The following is a 21,733-nucleotide window of genomic DNA, read 5'->3' as shown; positions in this document are numbered from 1 at the left end:
TGAATTTGCTGTTTTCTTAGATATCTTAGATATTGATACATTAAGGTTGTCTCGGCTGAGTTTATCACCAGATTATGTGTAAGTAGTCACACACTTATAGGTTATACCAATGAAAGGTTGAAGCAAGGACTACAATAATGTGATACATGAATCATGCTGCTTCATTGTATCTCAAATAAAACTTCAATTATAAACCAGTAAGTTTGATTCATTTTTAGATCCTGTTTATCCAAACCAACCCCTCATGATCATACACAAATCTTGCTATATTTTAGGAACTATAAGAAAAAAATAATTCAATAATCAATACATGATCAGTAATAATTCAATTATAGACTTAAACCCCACACATCAATAAAAGTTACATACACCAGCAGCTTGTCCTGCTGAATTTTATTTCTAGCAGTATTTATGAATGAGGAACTTCAGGTATGCAAGTCATCCCATAGAGATTTTTGGAAATGTTAGGTGCAGAAATTATTGCAGAATTTGTCATTGTCATTATTATCATCCTCATTTCAGAGTTTATTTTGAACATTGTGGGTAGCTTTTTATTTTTTAGGAAGTAATGTTATCCTGAGGTAGTTACTTTAAAAGTTTTCAGATAACAGTGAATGACAGTAAGGAGTAGCCTAGGTGGCTTTTTCATGTCTTGTTTTTAATACTTTTTGTGTAAAAAAAGTTTAAGAACTTTGTCATGAGACCATGCAGTATTATTTTGGATGATAATTCCTTAACATAGAATTTTAGCTTTTGTGTTGCATTTGTGTGGCCAGGTTTTGGTAGCTGGGGGGCTACAGGGATGGCTTTTGTGAGAAGTTGCCAGAAGCTTCCCGCATGTCTGGCAGAGCCAATGCCAGCCAGCTCCAAGGTGGACCCACCACTGACCAAGGCCAAGCCAATCAGGAATGATACTTATGCCTCTGTGATAACTTATTTAAGAAGGGAAAAAAGTTATTGAGCAGGTGTAATTGTGGCCAGAGAAGAGTGGAGTGAGAATATGTGAGAGTAACAATTATGCAGACACCAAGGTCAGTGCAGAAGGAGGGGCAGGAGGTGCTCCAGGCACCGGAGCTGAGGCCCCTGCAGCCCGTGGTGCAGACCATGGTGAAGAAGCTGTGCCCCTGCAGCCCATGGAGGACAACAGAGGTGCAGAGACCCACCTGCAGCCTGTGGAGGAGACCCATGCCAGAGCAGATGGATGCTCAGAAGAGGGCTGCGACCCCATAGAATGCTCATGCTGGAGGAGGCTGTGGAAAGAGAAGCCCACACTGGAGAAGGTATCCTGGTAGGATTTGTAACCTTGTGGGGGACCCACCCTGGAGCAGCCTGTGCCTGAAGGACTGCACCCCATGACAGAGTGACCAACATTGGAACAGTTAACGGAGAACTGTTGCCAATGGGATAGACTTATGCTGGAGAAGTTCATGGAGGACTGTCTTCCACGGGAAGCAACCCACACTGGAGCAGGGGAAAGATTCCTCTCTCTGAGCAGTGACAGGAACAACCTGTGATGAACTGACTGTAACCCCCATTCCCCTATCTCACTGAGTTGCTAGGGGAGGAGGAGGTAGAGCTGGGAAGGAGGGAAAGGAGGGGGCAAGGTGTTTTTAAGATTTACTTTTCTTTTCATTATCCTGCTCTGATTTTGTTAGTAATAAATTCAGTTATTATCCCCAAATTGAGTCTTGCCCGTGATCGTAATCAGTGAGTGATCTCTCCCTGTCCTTATGTCCACCCATGAACCCTTTGTTATGTTTTCTCTTCCCTGTTCAGTTGCAGAGGGGAGTGATAGAGCAGCTTTGGTGGGCATACAGCCAGGGTCAACCCACCACAGCTTTAGATACTTTCTTTGTAATGCTTGTGAGAAGGTTAAACCTATTTAGCCATGCTATATTGCTTTTAAAAAGAGAGCTGTTCCAGTGGAAGGGGATTGAGGGTGTTCCTAAAGTTCCTAAAGTTCCTAAAAGAATGCAAGTAGTAATCTGATTCTCCCTTTAGGACATTAATCTTTTAACAGTAGTATCAGCTAAAATCAGCATTGATAATTCAATCACTCAGGAAGTGAATTTGCATTTGGCAGAAAATGGTTGGGAATATCTGCAACAAGTGCTCAAAACTGTTGTTGCGGTTCAGCAGCTGCTGTTGCTGAATGGATGTAGACAATAGCCATAAAGTTTCAAAGAATATTCATTAAACACATTACTCATTAGGCAATTTGTGAACTCCACCACATTACTTACTCTGCTTAGAAGTCGCCTTGAAATAGGGACTTCTTCTTAGTAAACAGTACATCAGAAAAGACTTTAACAAAATGCTTTGGTATTTTCCGTTTAATCAAGATGTACAGGATTTGCTTTTCCTTTTTTACACATAGCTTTTAGTGAAGTCAATAGCACCTGCATTATATTGTTCCTCATTATAACCATGTAAATGTCTTTCAGAAACATAAAATGCCATGAGAGCTGTTAACCACTAGTATATTGTATTTATTAGGATCATGAAACCCTAATTTGTAATTTAGAAAGGCATCACCTGAGTGAAGAGGTTATTTACTGGCAGGTGTGTATATACACATATATATATATATACACATATATTTTGTATATTTGTTTTTCATAAACCATTCTGACTTATTTGCTGATGACTAAGTCTTAGCTTTTGCAGAACATGATTTGTTGCCTTATCTCATAAACCTACTATAAGCAGACCAATCTTGATCCTTTTTGTCACAAAAGCAACCAAACCACTCCAATTTTTCTGAGAATGACTTTCTACAGTTTCACAAGAAGCAAATATTTTATTTTCATGCCATGCTTTTAACTGCATATGTAGTTTTGTGCAAATGTTCATCATCTGTACATAGTCTTTCCAGTGTGATTGTTTAAATCACCACTTCAGAGCAAAGCTCCGTCTCCAGGTATCTCCTTATTACCCATAAATCAATCCAGGAAAGAGAGACTTCACAGGCTGGCATTGAAGAAATGTGACACAGTTGTGCAGTAACTTAAAAGACATGTAGAAACGACACTGAGTGGAGACCTTCTTTTAGATGCTTTGCACACTTCACCACATAACTTCTTTTTCTCCTTTGTAACTACCTTTACTTGCAGTTAGTCTGGGAAGACAGGAAAAGACAATTTAATGTTATTCCACAGTTTACTAGATATATTCCTTGACTGAAACTTGTCAGTCCTCTTTTATAACTGTATTTGTGATATACAAGGAAAATAAAGTGTATGCTACTTTCTTTTGATAATCAATAAAGACAGTTATAAGGAAAAGGATATGAGTTTTATTAGGACATTTTCTATTTAAAATAATTTTAATGACAATAACATTACCGTTGCTGAAAATGTCAAAATTACTAGAATTTAGAAATTACTAATAACTAATTTTTAAAGAAAAACTTCATGAATATTGCCTAGAAATATTTTTTCTTCTTTCCAGTATTTTTTACCAAGGTGAAAAGAGCAAAATATTCCAGGCACAAGATTTTAGGCATACATTAGTCCAACAGAGCACCCTAAAGTGCTGTAGTACATTTACTGCTGCTGCTGTTTAGCCCAGCATTGAACTATATAGTTCATAGCTTATAGAAATAAAAAAAAAAATCAAAATATTACTCTTTACTAAATATACATGATTCATATTGGGATTATGTGTATGTTGATCTCGCTCTTATTTTACAGTTTCATTCTTGCTGTTTGCAGGGGTTTCTGTAGATAATCATAGTCATTCCTTATTATGGGTGATACTCTCAGGCACATGATGTGACTCTTGGGGATGGTCCTGTGCAGGGCCAGGAGTTGGACTTGAAGATCCTTTTGGGTCCCTTCCGACTCAGCTTATCCTGTGATTCTGTAAATGATTATCACTGCTGCTCAGACAGCACTTCTACTTTGGGACAGTGCGAGCAGCACACTACACAGACCAGCTTGGCAGTGAGGGCCACAGGACTTTCTGCAAGAGCAGTCTCATAGGAGGAGAAGGGAGGGAGGTCAGTAAAGCAAGGAAAATTCCACCTTTTTAACCCAAGGCATGCAGGGAATAAGAAATCCTTAGATTTAATCCTTCAGAGATAATAATAAAACCTGGAAGCATTATAGCTACATTTGCAATGTCAACTTGCGCATTGTTATGAATTTTACGGTTGTTTTTTGCAGTTTTTGGGATAAGGTGGGCAAAGTCCCTTGAGTTTTGAATAGACATGCCCAGAGATTTCTTTACATTTCCATGTGTCATTATTGTGATACCTTACTGTGGCTCCATCCATGTACCAAAGGTCAGGGAATGCCTTATTCTGCGTAGTTTCTGAGAGAAAGAACCAAGACAGAAATGTATTGAAGGTGATCTGAATTTAGACAGATGCCTTAGAGTCTTCCTCATACTAAAGGCAATAAACACAAACAACTTTGAACTAGCCTTTGCCAACATTCTTCCTAGCTCCATCTGCTGTAGATCTGCAAAGACTTTTCTCCATGAGACAAGTATTCTCTTTGGATAATATCTGTCCATATTATGTGAGTCAAAGTGCACAGAGTAAATAGTACTAAAGGGTGCCTTGTATTCTTTATAGGAAATAGCACGTTCAGCCATAATGATGAAGAATTATCAAGCTTCTTCAAGGAAAATACAGTATCTATCAGACCCAGTAGATGATGTTCTTTCAGTAAATAAATTAAAAAAAAAAAAAACCTTGGTTGTTGTTTCAGGTGTGGGTTTTTTTTTTTAAAATCTGTCTGGTAAGATAACCAGAGGCCACTGCTGTAAGCTGCCAGTCAAAAGCTGTGATTTACTGGAGAGATGTGCCAAAAAAAGTATATTAAGACGGTAACAGTAATTCTGTAAAGGACCAATAGAATCAGTTAGCTTATTACTGTATTCTCCTATATTTAAATGCTTAGATTAAGTCTATGAAAGTGCACAGGAGCCTTTTAATTTACACAGTTAAAAATACGCGGTCAGAAATACGGTTACATAAGAGAAGACTTCAGACGTAGATAGGGATTTCCTTTCAAGTTGATCTTTAATCATAAAGGTCAAACCTTTGACATTAAAACACTTAAAGGGCAAGAAACATTCCGTTATTGATTTTTGAGACCCTGACCCTTGCCAAGTATCACAGCCCACAGAGGGCACTGACAAAAGTACAATAAGAAAAAGAGCTAAAAAAAAAAAAAATGTTCAGTCTCTTTTTGTGTCTAAATTCAGTTAAAAAAAAACTAAACCAAACCAAAACAAAAATACCCACATGAACAAAAAACAAAAAAGACCATTCTGTAGGGCTAACAATAGATTAGATCTCGAACAGTATTTGGAATAGTGGCTAAGCTACTATCCTCTAAAAAGCTTTCTTTTTCCTTTTGGCAGTGATTATTGTGGTTGGATGTTATTATGGAAGCATAGTTTCTGTTAATTAGAGGGAGCTAAAAGTTTTTTCAAAGCAAACAGAGTTCTATGGGAAAATACTGATCAAAAAAAATCATGATTTTGTAAGCAGGTTTTTCTGTTACACTGCAGGACTGCCTACATTCCTGAGTTTGCGGCATCAGCAGTGCAGGACATGCCTGCCCTGTATCCTCCTTCAAGGAAGGAGACCACTTAAATTCAAGGACAATGTCATGCATGCTCTACCATGATCTCTGAAGTACCCTTCTCTAATTCATTGTTAGAATCATAGAATCATTTAGGTTGGACAAGACTCATAAGAGAGACCAACTGTTAACCAAACACTGCCAAGACCACCACTAAACCATGTCCCTGAGTTCCACATCTGCACATCTTTTAAATATCTCCAGGGATGGTGACTCCAGCATTTCCTTGGGCAGCCTGTTCCAGGGCTTGACAATGCTTTTTGTAAATAAATTTTTCCAATCTAAACCTACCTTGGCGCAACTTGAGGTCATTTCCTCTTGTCCTATTACTTGTTACCTGAGAGAAGACACTGACCCCCACCTCATTAGAGCCTCCTTTCAGGTAGTCATAAAGAGTAATAAGGTCTTCCCTCCTCCAGGCTGGACCACCCCAGCTCACTCAGCCATTCCTCATAGGACTCTCCAGACCCTTTGCCAGCTCACTGCCCTTCTTTGGACATGCTCCAGCACCTTCATGTCTTTCTTGGAGTGCAGGGCCCAGAACTGGACACAGGATTCAAGGTGTGGCCTCACCAGGGTCAAGAACAGGGGAACTGTCACAGCCCTGGTCCTGCTGACCACACTGTTTTTGATACAAGCCAGGATGCCACTGGCCACCTGAACATACTGCTGTCTCATGTTCAGTGACTGTTGACCAGCACCCTCAGGTCCTTTTCCACTGGGCATCTTTCCAGCCACTCTTCCACATGCCTATAGCACTGAGTGGGGTTGTTGTGACCCAAGTTCACAACCCAACACTTTACCTTGTGGAACCTCATACTATTAGCCTTGGCCTATCAATCCAGTCTGTCCAAGTCCCCCTCTAGAGCAGAGGAATCGTACAGTCAAGTAAAGCAACAAACCTTCCTGTCAGAATCTTTTCTGAAAAGGGGATAAGAAATGACATCAAGCCATGACCCAAAAATGGTAGGTCCCACCCCATCTCTTTTTGACCCATTCAACTGCTTTGCTCACAGGTTCATTTCATGAAAGGGGATTTTCCCTGTGAAACATGGGGAAAAGCTCCTCTGACCATGTGTCAGTTGCTGGCTCCTTTTTTTCTGGGGATATAGGTATAGCCTTTCGATGCACATGGAAGGGTACAGAAACCTGAGAACTTGACCCAAACCAGAAACTAAGAGGATTTCTGCCTCCTATAATAGAAAATGTGGAAACCTCAGTGATTTTCAAAACTGGCAAGCTCTGGGAAAGCACTGGGACTCAGTAACAGAAAAGAAGCCATGTAGTCCATCCTCAGGAACCCTTCAAAACTTTCCACCTTCTGCTGAAGAGTGACAGCACTGTTGCCTAAACCACCTTCAATCCAAACACCACCTTCAGTCCGAACACCCCCAGACAACTTTAGGCACACACACCAGCTGCCTCCCTCTTCAGAGAACGCTCCTGTGTCCGGCTTGCCTGAAAAATGAGAGGACATGGACACCCCAGCCCAGGCACTAGGAGATCTGACAGCTGGTTATTGAAAGCAGTAATGAACAAAGGATTTCAAGAATGTCAGTCCTCATTGCTGAAGTCTGAGACTCCTAAGGAAATATAAGTTATTGCAAATGTTTCAGAATTTTCTGCATATCCGTCAAGTTTGCTGATGCATGGTTTTAATAATATATCTATTCTCATGATATAGTTGACAATATCCACAGAGAAACTTTAGTGTCATAGTGATAATTAGAAGCCTCTTAATTCAGAATATTTTTATTCATACTTTAAAGCATGGGTATTTTCAGTTTCCCGAAGTTATATCTGTCACATAAGTGAATCAAAACAATCTAAAAATAGTCAGTTGATAGAAAAAAAATTTCACATGAGAGAACTTTCCACTGGCACATTTTTAGTAGATATCTGTACCTGTACTTCTTCCTCCTATGTCAGTTGTCACTGAAGAAGAGTCATTTCAGCAGTGTTAATTTTCATAAGAGTGGGCAGAAAAAGATCTGAGTTCCTTAATTGCATAAGATTTCCTATGGGAATTCACAGAACATTCTCTTGTGCATCTTTAGGAAAGACCTAAATACTTACTGCTGTAGTTCTGAGATGTCTTAAGGAGATGCCACTTGCAGAAAAAGGCACCCACCTACTGTGGTATCTTCTTCCACTTGGCCAATAAGGAAGAGCAGCTGGGGAAGTTTTTCCCTGAACTGCTGGGAGTCAATTCTCCCTGAGTCACCGCAGGGCATGCCCAAACCCAGAACATACACAAGAGTACAAAGTGATCTTTTTTTGCTTGCTACACGTGATAGATAATTAGGACTAATGAGCTATGCAGCTAAGCAATAGATCGATTACCATCAGTAATAAGACACCCAATAATGCTCAGGTGCAATCATCATTTAGGTTGAAAATGAGCTGATTGTCCTTGTTGCTTCATTGCCACTCTCCAGTTTGTCACTTTTTTTTCCAGTGGGGTTTCACACTTTCCCATGTCAATAGTTTTCCTCTTGAATCCTTTAACTCCCACAATTCTGACTGTGCTTTGGTTCCACTACTTTATTTGGCTTTAGCATCAACTTTCTCACACTGTAACAGTGATTAGATCTGTAGAACCAAGCCAAGGACACATAAACTTTCACCAAATTTGGCTCATAGACCACGGAACTCCTGCATGGTGGTAAGAGGATTTTTTTTTTTTTTGCATATTTTGGCCTCTCATATTACGTGACTTCACTGTGCATTACACTTGTTGACATATTTTTAGCATGCCTCTGTGGGAGAAAAAAAAAAGTTTTTTTCCCCCCTCCTGTAAAGTCAAAGATACATAAACTTGGAGAAAGTGCTTTGCCTTGTGACTTGTGTCACAGTAAGGTTAATACTTAGGAGCTGGTAGAGGCATTTTGCTTTTCACAGTAGTTGGTTCCAAATAGAAATGAAAGGACAAATGCCAGCATTTCTGGCCCTGAAATTTAATGGATAGACCTTGAGTCAGTGCAGTAACAGGACTCTCAGATCTTTATAAATTGTAGCCTCTCTTTTTTAAGGAACTAAGAAAGAGATTAGGCTGAAAAATATCTCAGTAAAGACCTTATGACAGAAGCACCAAAATCTTACCACTGACATACGTACTACAACCTATGACTTAAGACCAACTTGACATTTATCATTTATCTTTGTGAACTGTTTCTATGACTGGCATTGCAGGAAACCATGTCATTATCAATCAGAAGACAGGAACGTAGATTAATCTGGTAGAATGAAAAGGTCTCTTTGGGCTAAGTGAAGCTGTATGAATAAGAGAAGAGCATTGTGATTAATGACTCTTAAACAGTTGTTGTTAGAAACATGGATTTTATGCATGATAATACAGTGATTAGCAAGGGATCTGCACAGCTTTAAAATACACTTGAAAGTGCAATCAAATGGCATGACTGTAGCTCATGCTGCTTTAACTTTTGCTGTATGCAAATTAGTAATGGTGTAACTATCTTAAGGACTTGTTTTGGCAGAACAGCATACCCAGTTGGTCCAGGGCAACTAAGTCCAGCACTCTTTCCTACCGCAGCAGTATTTTTGTAGGTGCCTGAACTAAGTGGTATAAATCTGTCTCTGTGTCATGTACTACAGTCACATGTTTGGATTTCAGTTTCATGTGAGGAATGTTAATTAAAATCTTTATAAATGCATGAATGTGTACCATCTCATCTTGTTATCGCAATAATAAAATTATTCTGAGAGTGGATGAAATATAAAACCTGCCTTGCATTGTGTTTTACGGTCATGGTAAAGTGATGTGCTGCTTGTATTCTACTTCTCAGTATAATGTTATGTAAGGTATTTCTGCTATTATAGTAGAGGATGTAATAAACAGCAAAACTCAGTTGAGGGGGAGGGGAAGTTGGCTGCCATTCCCAGGTGGAAACATGCCTTGAAATCAGAAAATTGCAGCTGTGTAGTCGGTGAGATGATGAAACTGTACAGTGCTGAATCATAGCCTTACCATTTGCTTTCCACAAGGCACTGAGCACAAAGCCAGTAATACACTCCCCAAGAGGTAACTAAAGATTCTTCTCACAAACTGAGCTATCAAAAAACAATTTGTCTGACTGTGGATGCTCGGAAAATAAAATGATCCTGAGTGTTCAAGTAGTGGTAGTGCTTCTAGTAGTTTAGTTAGGAATACTCTAGAGACTTCAGTTCTTTCTTTAGCATCTATATAGTCTTAGCCTGAACAGGTTTGCCTTGACTTCAGCTTTGGTAACTTATTGCTGAGATCTTCCCAAGGACAAGAGGGTCACGGCTTCTTGCAAATAAGTGTTCCCTGTGGGACCTGTAATGAAGAGACTGTTAACTAATTATCAGTCCGTTTGGAAGGCATTAATTTTTAATTGACCTCAAAGAATTCAAGCAACAAAAGGAATCTGAGCAAATGTGATTTGGGTCCAGGGCAAACAAATGAGTCAACTTCATGGGGTAGTTGCACGGGTTCATTGGAGTACACTGGACATAAAAATTTTTCAAGTTCAATATTCACAGAATCAAAGAGTTGGAAGGGACCCACAAGAATCGTCGAGTCCAACTCTTAGTCCTGAACAGAACCACCCCCAAGAGTCACACCATGTGCCTGAGAGTATCATCCAAACACTTCTTGAATTCTGTCAGGTTTGGTGCTCTGACCACTTCCCTGGGGAGCCTGTTCCAGTGCCCAACCACCCTCTAGGTGAAGAATCTTTTTCTAATATCCAACCTAAACCTCCCCTGATGTGACTTCAGGTCATTCTCTCGGGTTCTGTCACTGGTCACCAAAGAGAAGAGATCAGTGACTGCCCCTCCTCTTCCCCTCACGAGGAAGTTGTAACTGCAGTGAGGTCTCCCCTCAGTCTCCTCTTCTCCAGGCTGAACAGACCAAGTGACGTCAACTGCTCCTCATACGGCTTCTTCTCAATGCCCTTCACCATCTTCATTGCCCTTCTTTGGACATTGTCTTAATGTCTTTCTTATATTGCAGTGCCCGAAACTGCACACAATATTCAAGGTGAGGCCCCATCACTGCAGAGCAGAGCGGGACAATCCTCCAATGCTTTGCCTGATGTCCCCCAGGACACGGTTGGCCCTTTTGGCTGCCAGGGCACTGCTCACTCAGATTCAACTTGCCATTGACCAGGATCCCCAGGTCCCCTTCCATGGCACTGCTTTCCAACACCTCATTCCCCAGTCTGTACAAACATCCAGGGTTGCCCTATCCCAGGTGCAGAATCCTGCACTTTCCCTTGTTGAACTTCATATGGTTGGTGATTGCCCAGTCCTCTCATTTGTCAAGATCTCTCTGGAGGGCCTCGCTGCCTTCAAGGGAGTCAACAGCTCCTCCCAGTTTTGTGTCATCTGCAAACTTGCTTAGTATCCCTTCCAGTCCTGCATCCAAGTCATTTATAAAGATGTTGAAGAGCACAGGGCCTAAGATGGAGCCCTGTGGAATTCCACTAGTGACAAGTCACCAGTCTGATGTTCCCTCATTCACTATTCCCCTGTGTATTCAACCTGTGAGCCAATTGCTCATCCAGCCCGTGATGTGTTTAGCCAGCTGTGGGCTGGATATTTTGTCCAGAAGGATGATGTGAGAGACAGTATCAAAAGCTTCACTGAAATCCAAAAAAATTACCTGAGGTGGCTTCCCTTGATCATCTAGGTGGGTTACTTTGTCATAAAAGGAAATCAGGTTGGATAAGCAAGACTTTGAAGCTGTGCTGGCTGTGCCCAATGACTATGTTGTCTTGCAGGTGTTTTTCAATATTTCCCAGAATAATCTTCTCTATAACTTCACTAGGCACTGAAGTGAGACTGACAGGCCTTTAGTTTCTGGGGTCCTCCTTCTTGCCCTTCTTCAAAATTGGAGCAATGTTTACCAGCTTCCAGTCAGCTGGTTCCTCTCTGGATTCCCAAGACCACTCAAAAATCATCTCTTTTGATTAAAATTAGAAGAGTTGTGTCCAATGGCACAATCTGTGTGTTACAAACAGCTTTCCCTCCCTTCCTTCAGCTTTCATTTTCTGTGCAAATGTTGCTCTTGTCATCACTTGTAAGGCCAATATTACAATGGAATTAATTTAAAATGTAATCTGTTTCCTTTTAGTTTGAGTGGGAAAGTTCAATCTGTGACTTGAATGTCAGGTGCAATTTTACAGATGCTGCTTGCAGGGCTGTTGTACCCCACAGAGAAGATAATTACAAAGTCAGAAGGAGCCTTAGGACTTTTTGGTTAGGGAACAGGTTTTTGTCCAACAAAATGATATTTTAATTTTCACTATTTGAATGTTGGCTGAAATTCTATAACTCATGTGTGTAGTTTATTTTAAACTGCTAAATAAGCTAATGCAGACAACATGATAGTGCTTCTTGTGTTTGGTTCTTTTTCAAGTTAAAGATGATTGTTAGTCAGATTCTTCTACAGCACTGTTTTCTCTTTGCACATGAGTGACAGGACAGAAAAGTATAAGTGTATTGGAGAAGAATGGCTTTCTATAATAGAAAATTAATAGTGATCATTAAGAGTTCTCCAATGCTCCTGATTTCACCAGTAGAGAACTTAAATTGAAAACTTGAAAAAGCAGGTATTTATCACCGATACTAAAAAGATCCAAATCCCAAAACTGTGGGCAAGGGTTAAAGCAGAATGACATTTTTCTTTTAATGTTATTTGTCATGTTTTTAAAACAATTTAAATTAATAATTAAAAAAAATACAGAATATTAGGTGGAAAATACTGATTCAGAAACAGAACTCCAGTGATTCCAGTCCTTTGTAATTCAGAGGTAGGAAGCTCTGAAGTACCTAATCACAGAACCATAGAATAGCCCACTTTGGAAGGAACCCTGACAGATTATGTGGTCTCAGTACCTGTGGGAAAGGGAGCCTAGATGGGATTAACTAACACTGTCCAATTGCATCGTGAAAACCTCCAGCAATGGGACCTCCACCATGTCCCTGGGGAGGTTGTTCCAGTGGCTGATTGTTATCAGTTTAAAAAATTTCTTTCTTATGCCAAGATGAAATTTCTCTTGGTGCAACTTGTACCTTTTGCCCCTTTTCTTCTCTATGTGGCTCTTTATGAAGAGAGAACCTCTATCCTCTTTGTACCTGCTCTTAAAATACTGGAATACTGTGATTAGGTACCTCCTGAGCCGTCTCTTGCTCTAGGGAGAAATACCTACCTCTTTCAGTCTTTCCTCACACAGCAGGTTCTCCAGTTCTTTGATCATCTTCATGACCCTCCTTTGGGCCCTTTCCAGTCTTCTGCATCTTCCTTGAATTGTGGGGACCAGGACAGTGCTTCAGTACTCAGCCTGACAAACACTGAGTATAGTGGGATGATCATGTCTCTGTCTCTGCCAGTAATGCCGCTGGGGATGCAACCCAGTATGGGATTTGCCTTTAATGCTGCTGCAGTGCACTGCTGACTCATGTTGGCTTGTTGTCCACCAGGAGACCACATTCTTTTCATCAAGGCATCTCCCCTTGCTACAGATTGTAGCCTGTACTGGCTCTTTGGCTACTCCATCCCTGGTGCAGGACTTGGAACTTACCTTTGTTAAATTTCATACTGTTAGTAAATTGCACTGCTTTCTCCACAGCTGACTGAATATGGGCAGGTCTGAAGCAGGTATTTCTAGTTTCAAAGAACACAGCTAATGACAAAACCAAATCACATTAATCTAATCTGCATGATGAAGAATGCAGAGGTATCTTTTCTTCCTTTAGACTCTGTTGATGCATACAAGGTGATGAATTTTGAAAACACACCTTGAATTTACCCCTTTGTTTTATCAACATTTATTCACTCCTATATTTATGAATCAGTGTGGTGACTGTATGTTTCTCTTCCCTCCAGCCATACAGTTAGTCCTACCGTTCTGTGAAGAGACCAGTATCAGGTTTTTAAATTTATGATTAGGATAAAAACTATAAAATATTGACTGCTTGAGAAAGAATTGTTTCCAATACTGTTAAACTTGCAACATGACCCATAAAAAACTCTACCTGATGTTAAATGTTTTATGGATCATACTTCCAGTTCTAATAGTGTAAACAATGCTTGCATCAGATGTTCAGAAAATCTGTTGGTGAAATTGTTAAGGGTAATGTTATATTCCTTAGAGTTTATTGATCCTTCAGATTGTATCCAGTGCAAGTAGATACAATGGTCAAATCAGTTTCAGCATTTTGATACACAGTAAAAGCATTTATTCCAGTTGAGAGCTGTAAGTTGCAATTTTTTTAAAGACTTGTGAGGTTTGTAGCACGTTTTAAGGACACCAAACTGCAATACATCTGAATATAAAACAAGTGCTTTATAAATTGCTTTATCACACTTCAAAGCTGCATGCTAGAAGGATTGCCAAATTCAACTGCAAAACTTGCCAATTTGGATCATGTGAAGGCAGGTGTGAGATTACAGCTGTAATAAAACTGAAATTGAATACTGGTAGCTGTATTTGTAGTAGACAATTCATTTGATTTATATAACATAAGCCACATGAGGAGATATTTGTATGTCAGCGTCTTCAGCTGGAAACAGTGGTTAGAAGAGTTGTGGTAGGTCGCTAGGAATACTGAGTTCATACTTGTTCAGTCTGGCAAAATGCTGGTGCAGTGAAACTACATTCTATCAAATGTCTTTGGGGACACAGCATTTGCAACAAGGAAAAACTAGTCAGTTATGTCCAATGCCACTTGTCCCATAAAAAGTGTTGCTAAAATTAGCATGAGAACCTAGACCATATGGAGTTTCCCAGGGCAAGAATTGGTACATTAGTTATGAGCACATTTTCAGCCTGCAAAATACTTGAGGTGTGTAAATACACAAATTAGTGATTAAACTCCTTCTATGGTAATAGAACAATGTATTATAAAATGCAAACGGTAAATGATCCAATTCAAGAAATCAGAGGAAGCACAATCAAATATAGCCTGCAGAGCTATTTCCAATCCAAACAGTCTGTTAGGACACAGATTTGCATAAAAGAAGGGAAAAAAAATCCAAAATAAAGCACTCACCCCTTAATTAAAAAAACAAACTAACAAAGAAACCAACAACCTCCCCCCCCAAAACTCCCTACTTCTGTTTTGAGAAAATTGTGTCCATTTTTTTTTTTTTTTTTGCAAGGAGTGAACTAATGATCTGGTGATTCTAACATGATTTGGAGGTTTGGTAAGAATGAGTAAAAAATGGAAATCATGCTTTTGAAAAGCAAATAAGATTAGGCATACAGACATTACTTTGTCAGTTTCCATTTGCCATTCCTTGGAAAGCACATGAGCTTTTGTCTAAGTTGTGAACCTATGGAGACTGCAACCAGTCATGCTTGGTATAAACATGCCAGGGCTTATGAGACAAAATTTCTAAAGTATTCATGTTTGCAAAGTATATTGAACCTCTTGTAATGAAGCAATGGAAGATAATTTTGCTTTTTCTTTTCTTTATCTGTAATCTGACCTGAACCTCTAGTTCAGGAAAGAGAATAAGGCGAAAATCTTGAAGCAGAATATTAGGAGTAGCACAATTTTTCCATTATTATTTCATTCTACAAAAATGCAGGGAGGAAGTATATGGTTGAGGAGAGGAGAAGAACTAGAAATGTGGTTTAAAAATAATTCATTAAAGTTCAGCAAAGGTTTTGTGATGATGGTGGGTGGCTAGTTTAGATGATTTAGGAAGACACATTGTTGGGAGAAAAAGGCAATGAGGTAATGTAGAAGATGTGAGCATTTCTGATAAATGTGAGTTTCAGATTTAAGCATTCAAGAACCTCATGAATGAATGAATAACCAGCAAATTAAAAAGAAGAAACTTAATGAAAATACACGTATAAAAAAGAAGTGCAGTAGGAATCTGAATGAGTTTGTAGCAGCCAAAGTGAGAAGTAATTTTTGTAGCAAAGCAAAAGTAAGACTGCGAATAAATAAGTGAAAGAAAAATTAATATTACTGCAAAAATAACTGTTTAATAAGCTTTAATTTGTCATAGTATTCAGCACAACATAGCGTCTTAAAAAATTTAGACTCATAACTGTTGCTTACTAAGCACAGTGCCTTGATGATTACCATTAGTTCAGTTTATAGTCTAGCAGTCATGAAAAACAAACAGAGCCAGAGAGAAAAGAATAAGAACTTGACATGAGCAGAGGGAAGAAAACTGAGCTTTATAAAATTCCTTGGTCACAATGGCACTAGAGGACATAATCATAATAACCATAATGAAAGTATAAACTACGACTCTGGCTGGAACTGGGATAGCAGGTGTTTAAAATAAACAAAACCCCCTGGATTTATCAAGGAAGGGGGTTGCACGCATTATTGATGGGGTTTTGTTTTCTTTTTAATTTAATCAAGGACGCAGTACTGCTTCTAATGACACAGTATTTCAGCTTTACTTGTCTTTCTGACATCTAATAAAAACCTCACAACATTACTGTTACTAAAATAACCTTTGTTGTTTCTTATTATGGTACCTCCTTTACCTGTTGAATAGTTTCAGTTTAATGTGACAGAGATGTAGAGGGTAAGGCAAACATTAGTTTGCCACTATCTTTTATGTTTGACAGCAGCTAGCTCACCAGGCCCTGTGCGTCTTGTTTTTTGCTTAGATGTGTGATTTTGAGGATGGAAAAGAATTATTTGATTGTGTTGGGAAGGTGTAGTAGACATGGGAAACAATCCTTACAATATTTTGATGGTCATGGGGTATCTTTTTTTTCCAGGTTTATGCAGTGATTTTTATCATTATGCTTTTGGACATAACTGAGACTTGTAGCTAGTACTGCTGAACAGTAACTGATAATAATTAATGATCCTTCCTGAAGATGTGTAACTGAGCTTTTAAAAAATCTTGAGATTGCTAAAAGAAATCTCGTGGCATTATAGTTCATATATTATGATGAACTCTTGGAAAAAAAAAAACCAAAATGGGAATGCATCAGGGTTGAGGAATGACTGAATTTCAAATTAAAAGTCTTCATTCAAGAACTGAAACATAAATTGGAATAAGGTGAGGGCAAACTCAGGACAATGTTTATTCTAAGCATGTGCAAACCTCTTTGTGATGCTGCCTTCAAAATGATGCGGCAGCTAAATGTATTATACCCCTGGGAAGCATTAAACTTAGAGCCTGATTCTCCTCACTACATAATAAGAATGGTGAAAAGCAGCCTTAAAGTAGGTATAAATTGCATTTAAGTCTTCTTTATGGCTCAACAGTGGTAGAAAGGAGTCTCCATATAAATGAGAATCAGGTCCCCAGTATTTATTTAACCCTCGGGCTTTGTATATCATTTTATTTGCACCTTTAAGAGATTTGCAGAGGGATTTTTAATCAGGATTCAGTGTACAGAAAGCTAAATGTTTTCATTGCCTTACAAGTTACTTTAATCATAGAGGCATATCATTCTTTTTATTTCTCAAGAGGGAATGGTAGAAATTCCTGCCTTTGTACAAACTGAACTAAATGTTTCTGACACCCTTAGTACAGTGTCAATTGGAAATTCACATTTCATGTAATAACAGACCATTTTAATTTCATGAGCTGAAGAATTGGTTTCCACTTGCAAATTGTACTGAAGAAAGCAATATTGTCAGAAGAACTGGCGCAGTGCTTCAAGAGATAAATCTATTGAATTAAATAAGAGGTTTTCATTACCTTTTACATTACATTTCTGTATAACATAAGCATTAATTAAACTCTTCATTGCTTTCTCTTATTCAGCAGAGCATTTGCTCAGTCTGACAAGAAATACTGCCCAAGAAAACATGTGGCATCCAAAACCAGTCTTTAAAATACACTTAAGCAGAAGGGAGGGAAGGAAGGTGAGAAGGGGAAAATGTTTTGGTGCACTAGGGCAAGTGGGACCTGTCTACAGAAATGCATAATTTCTGTTTTTCAGGTTTTGACAGCAAATGCATGATTTCTGTTTTTCAAGTTTTGACAGTTCCAATGACTTGTAACAGGTCATCTCACTAGATATTTCTCCAGGCATTTTGAATACAGACAGACAGCAAGCAACTGTTTTTCAAATCTTAAGTGTATTTCTGTAAATAAGGAAGGCTTCTTCAGAGTGAGAAAACACTTTGATGTGAGATAGTTCTACCTCTTGAAGTATCAAAACAACTCTGCAAAGTGTGTCTCCCCTCCCATGTGAGGAATACCCAACTATAGAAAAGTTGTTGATACAGATTCAAAGTATTCTCTGTCAAGAAGTCAAGCCTTAAAGAGCTCTTTGGATAATCCACCCAAACTGGAGAGCCATCATTTGTATTTGGTTCTGGCACATTTCTGTCTGTATTCAAATATTTCCAATTCCTTTTTTCTTGTGATTCCAGGGGAGCATTTGAGAATCTGTCCTCAGGAATATACATGCTGCACCTCAGAAATGGAGGACAAGTTAAGCCAACAGAGCAAACTGGAGTTTGAAAACTTAGTGGAGGAGACAAGTCACTTCGTACGCACCACTTTTGTATCCCGGCACAAGAAGTTTGACGGTAGGCTGGATATAATTTACTTATCTCATGCTTATGGGATTTAAGAGTCAGGTATCCATAATAAATTCCAGTGTTCTTTTCTTTACCATTAGATATCACACTTGCAGTTGTCAGTTTGGCTAAGATAAGGGTTAACGTACAGCTGGTATGCTTATCAGCCTTGTGAGTATTGCCTTTAATTACAATGACATCAAGAATCAGACTATTAAGCGCCTGCAGGCTTGGCTAATGTTGAAAAAAGAGATTAGATATGCATAGAGATGTTTATAATTTTTGTCTCCTAGTTTCAAATGCAAAATTTAGGTTTGTAATCATGTTCGCTGTTGCAAGATGAACTGTGGATCTCCCATGATTTTTGTTATTGCAGAGAACTATTTGTGTAGTTTGCCTTTTTATAGCCTTAAGGCTGTGTTTTTTTCCTGCATGATTTTCTTGTGAAGTACAGTCTCTAAAAGGGCTTCTGGCTTCCAAACACAAAGGCCTCAGTTGCGTTTGAGAGGGATTATCATACGAAGTACTTAAGCAGTATCAAACACATCTTTTCTACCTAGAAAGAACGGAAAAGAACAGTTTGGGATTTTTATTTGCTTGCAATCAGCCTTTATAAGAGCTTTGTAAGACCAAGGTTATGGGGTCACAATTTTCTAAGTGCTTGTCTTTAATAATGAAGATTAATCAGTTTTTGTGGTTGTGTCCATATTTTTAAGTCATGGTTTTATCTAAATATGAAATCTGCATTTGTGTTAAAAGTGTCACCCTAAGCACTTCTGCATATGTGTAAGTTGAAAAGAGTCTGGCATTATGAGGGGTAAATCAGCATTGCAAAGAGGATTGCAGAGCTTTGTGTAGGTGGAAAACCTGAAAATAGGTGGAGTAAAGCTGGCTAACCCCAGGTAATGGGTCATATACACACATGTAGGAGAATGGTGGAAAGGTTATCTCTGAAAATGTAAACTTACTTCGGAACTCTAAGGTTGCATTCAGAAAAAAGTGATGTCTCTAACTCCTTGGGGTAATTCTGTATCATATCCAATTAAAGATTTTTTTTCTAATATTGATTCTCTCAATATGACACAGAAGGGAAAACGAATTAAAAAAGAAGGGAATGGAAAATGTATAATATGGGGATGAGTTGGAGAAAAATCCACAGCAGCAGATCAGATGCTAATATAATTTAGTGAGTGTCCTTGGAAGGTATGAATGACTGTGCACTGTTCTGCATTATGATGACTTTCCTTTTAAATGTGAATTTGGAACTTTTTGTGCAGTGGATTTTCAAAATTTTACTTATCTTCAAAGGATCTATAAACAAAATAAATCCAGAAGTCATGTGTGGTCTTACAAGATGAGTGTGCAAGCAGAACAGATATCTCAAACCATCTAGGGCATGTACAAGGCTCTTTTTTTTTAATAGAAGGAAACCAGGATGATTGCTGGTGTTCAGTGAGCCATGCAGTATACTCAAAATTTTGGGCTCATTGACCACAGAGCTCAGATGTCACCTTACTAATTCTTTGGCAACTTCAGGCCTTTTTATGTTGCAATGATCTTAAGGGCATTATGGCATTTTCAATAACTGAAATTCTGTATCTTAATACTGATGGTAAGGTATAGCTAAAACTTACTGATAGCTTTTAAGTACTCCGCTCTGGGATTCTTATGGATCTGTTCCACAGATAAATAAATGGAATAAAAGACTGAGTGTTTTCTTCTGTATAATGGCTGATGTTTTAAAGGGAATTTGGAATGTGACATCTTAACAGAGAGCATTTGAACTTAGTGTATGCTTTCAGTATTTTAATGCTATTCTAAAGCTATTCAAAATTTGATCACTTTTATGAAAAATTGCTTAGTCTTTCTAGAGAGGCAAATACATTAGTGTAAAAATGTATTCACCTAATAGGCTGTCTTTCAGTGTAAAACCAGCTAAATTTGTTGCAGTTTAAACTAGGATGCTGCTTTTCAGCATGAAGTAATATTAAGATTGTTAGATAAGGTCAGTGTTTCAACTGTTCAGGAATCATCCTTTTTTGTTGTTGCTTTTTAATTTGGTACTTTGATTGCACAAGGGAATTCTGATACATGATTCTTCCATTTAATGCTAGTATACCACAAATAACAAAACAGATACAGATGATTTTATGGAAGTTTTGTAAAGTACCGGTGTTTATCAAGAACAGCACATGTAAGCAATAAATGAATATATGAACATCTAAGGAATGTTGCGATAGATATTAGCTTTGCTCCTGTAAGGAGTTAATTTAAACTAGAGTTGCTACCAAGCTCTTTGTTCATTCAGACATTTGTATAATTTTGAAAACTCTTGAAAGGGACATCAAAGGGATATCTTGTAGACCTTCACTTTTTTTTTTTTTTTTTGCTGTACTGGGCATGTCTTAGGGTAATGTTAAGTTTTGGAACATAAGTATTCTTAGGAGTATGTGAATTCAATTCTTCGTTGAATTTTGATCTGACCTTCATAAGCCTTGCCTTTCTTACTTTATGTTGGGAGAGCAAAGATTGAGTGAGCAATTTCTCCTGCATTTTTGAGAGCCTTGCCTTGGCATAGCTGGGTACAAACAGTAAAAAATGCTGCATAGTTAACATGGCTTCAGGTTCTAAAGCTGAGACAAAGAAGGATCTATGCCAAGATTAAGGTGGAGTCCCAAGAGGTAAACATGTGTCCTCATTTCGTATGGACACCTGCTATAATCCAATTAGAAGTGGTCAACAGGGCATGTTTACATTGTGAATACTTTCATGTAACCAATACTGTAGAAGAAGAAATCACGCGCTGGGGTGTAGTAACGGTATTTAAGGGGCATCTTTGTAAATAAAGACAGACATTTTGCTGATCACATTGGTCATCGCAGTTTGTCTTGAGCCCCTCTGCCGACAATTTTATTTACTTTCTTCCCCACAACCATACACTTAGGTATAGATGGAATGATGTTATGATTTTCATTTTGAGAGACAATTTGAGATCTGTTTTCCTTTTCAGAATTTTGTCCCAGATTTGTGATCTAATCTTAAAGGAAATTCAATCTGCTTTAACTTGAACATTGTCTCTTTAGCCCTCTGGTAAGACAAACATCATTATACAGAATCATAGAGCATGACTGAGATGTGATGGAGGTATTCTAGTCAACAGTCCCAGCTCTCTCTGCTCCTGTGAGAGGTGATCCAGTCCTCTCATCACCTTATTGCCCTTTGCTGAGCTTGTAGCCAGTGTGCCCATATCTCTCTTGTACTGGGGAGTGCAGACCTGGACCCATCTCTCCATATGTAGCCTTATCATACTGAGCTGGGAGAAAGATTCACCTCCCTCAGTCTGCTGTCAATGCTCTTATATAATTTCTGTGTCGGTTTCATATTTCATTTTACCTCAAGTACTTACCTCAAGTACTCTTTACTTCTTGTAAAGACTTCCAAGTCTTTACAAGAACTAAATTTCTGTAATCACTAAAAGCAATAGAAGCTAAATATGAAATTTGTAACAGAGAACTTTAAAAATTACTAGACTTTTTGGAACTAACTATGATCAGAACTTGTTAAATCTTTCTTTTAACTGGCAATCAATTCTTACAGTTTAAAGCCCTTTATAAGCTTTCATTTCTTAT

General features: G+C 38.5%; 1 protein-coding gene across 1 annotated transcript in view; it reads left to right on the top strand.

The window, feature by feature from the left end:
- The window catches only part of GPC6 (glypican 6), a 772,169-nt gene that overhangs the window by 213,052 nt on the left and 537,384 nt on the right, over nt 1-21,733 (top strand). Inside the window, exon 2 of the mRNA XM_032679241.1 lies at nt 17,955-18,113. Coding sequence (XP_032535132.1) covers nt 17,955-18,113 — 159 coding nt within the window. The remainder of the gene's footprint in view (nt 1-17,954; nt 18,114-21,733) is intronic.

Source organism: Chiroxiphia lanceolata, chromosome 2 (assembly GCF_009829145.1).
Source record: "Chiroxiphia lanceolata isolate bChiLan1 chromosome 2, bChiLan1.pri, whole genome shotgun sequence".
NCBI classification, from domain to species: Eukaryota; Metazoa; Chordata; class Aves; order Passeriformes; family Pipridae; genus Chiroxiphia; species Chiroxiphia lanceolata.
The sequence above is the reverse complement of the archived record's forward strand: the minus strand, read 5'-3'. Positions and strand labels throughout refer to the sequence as shown.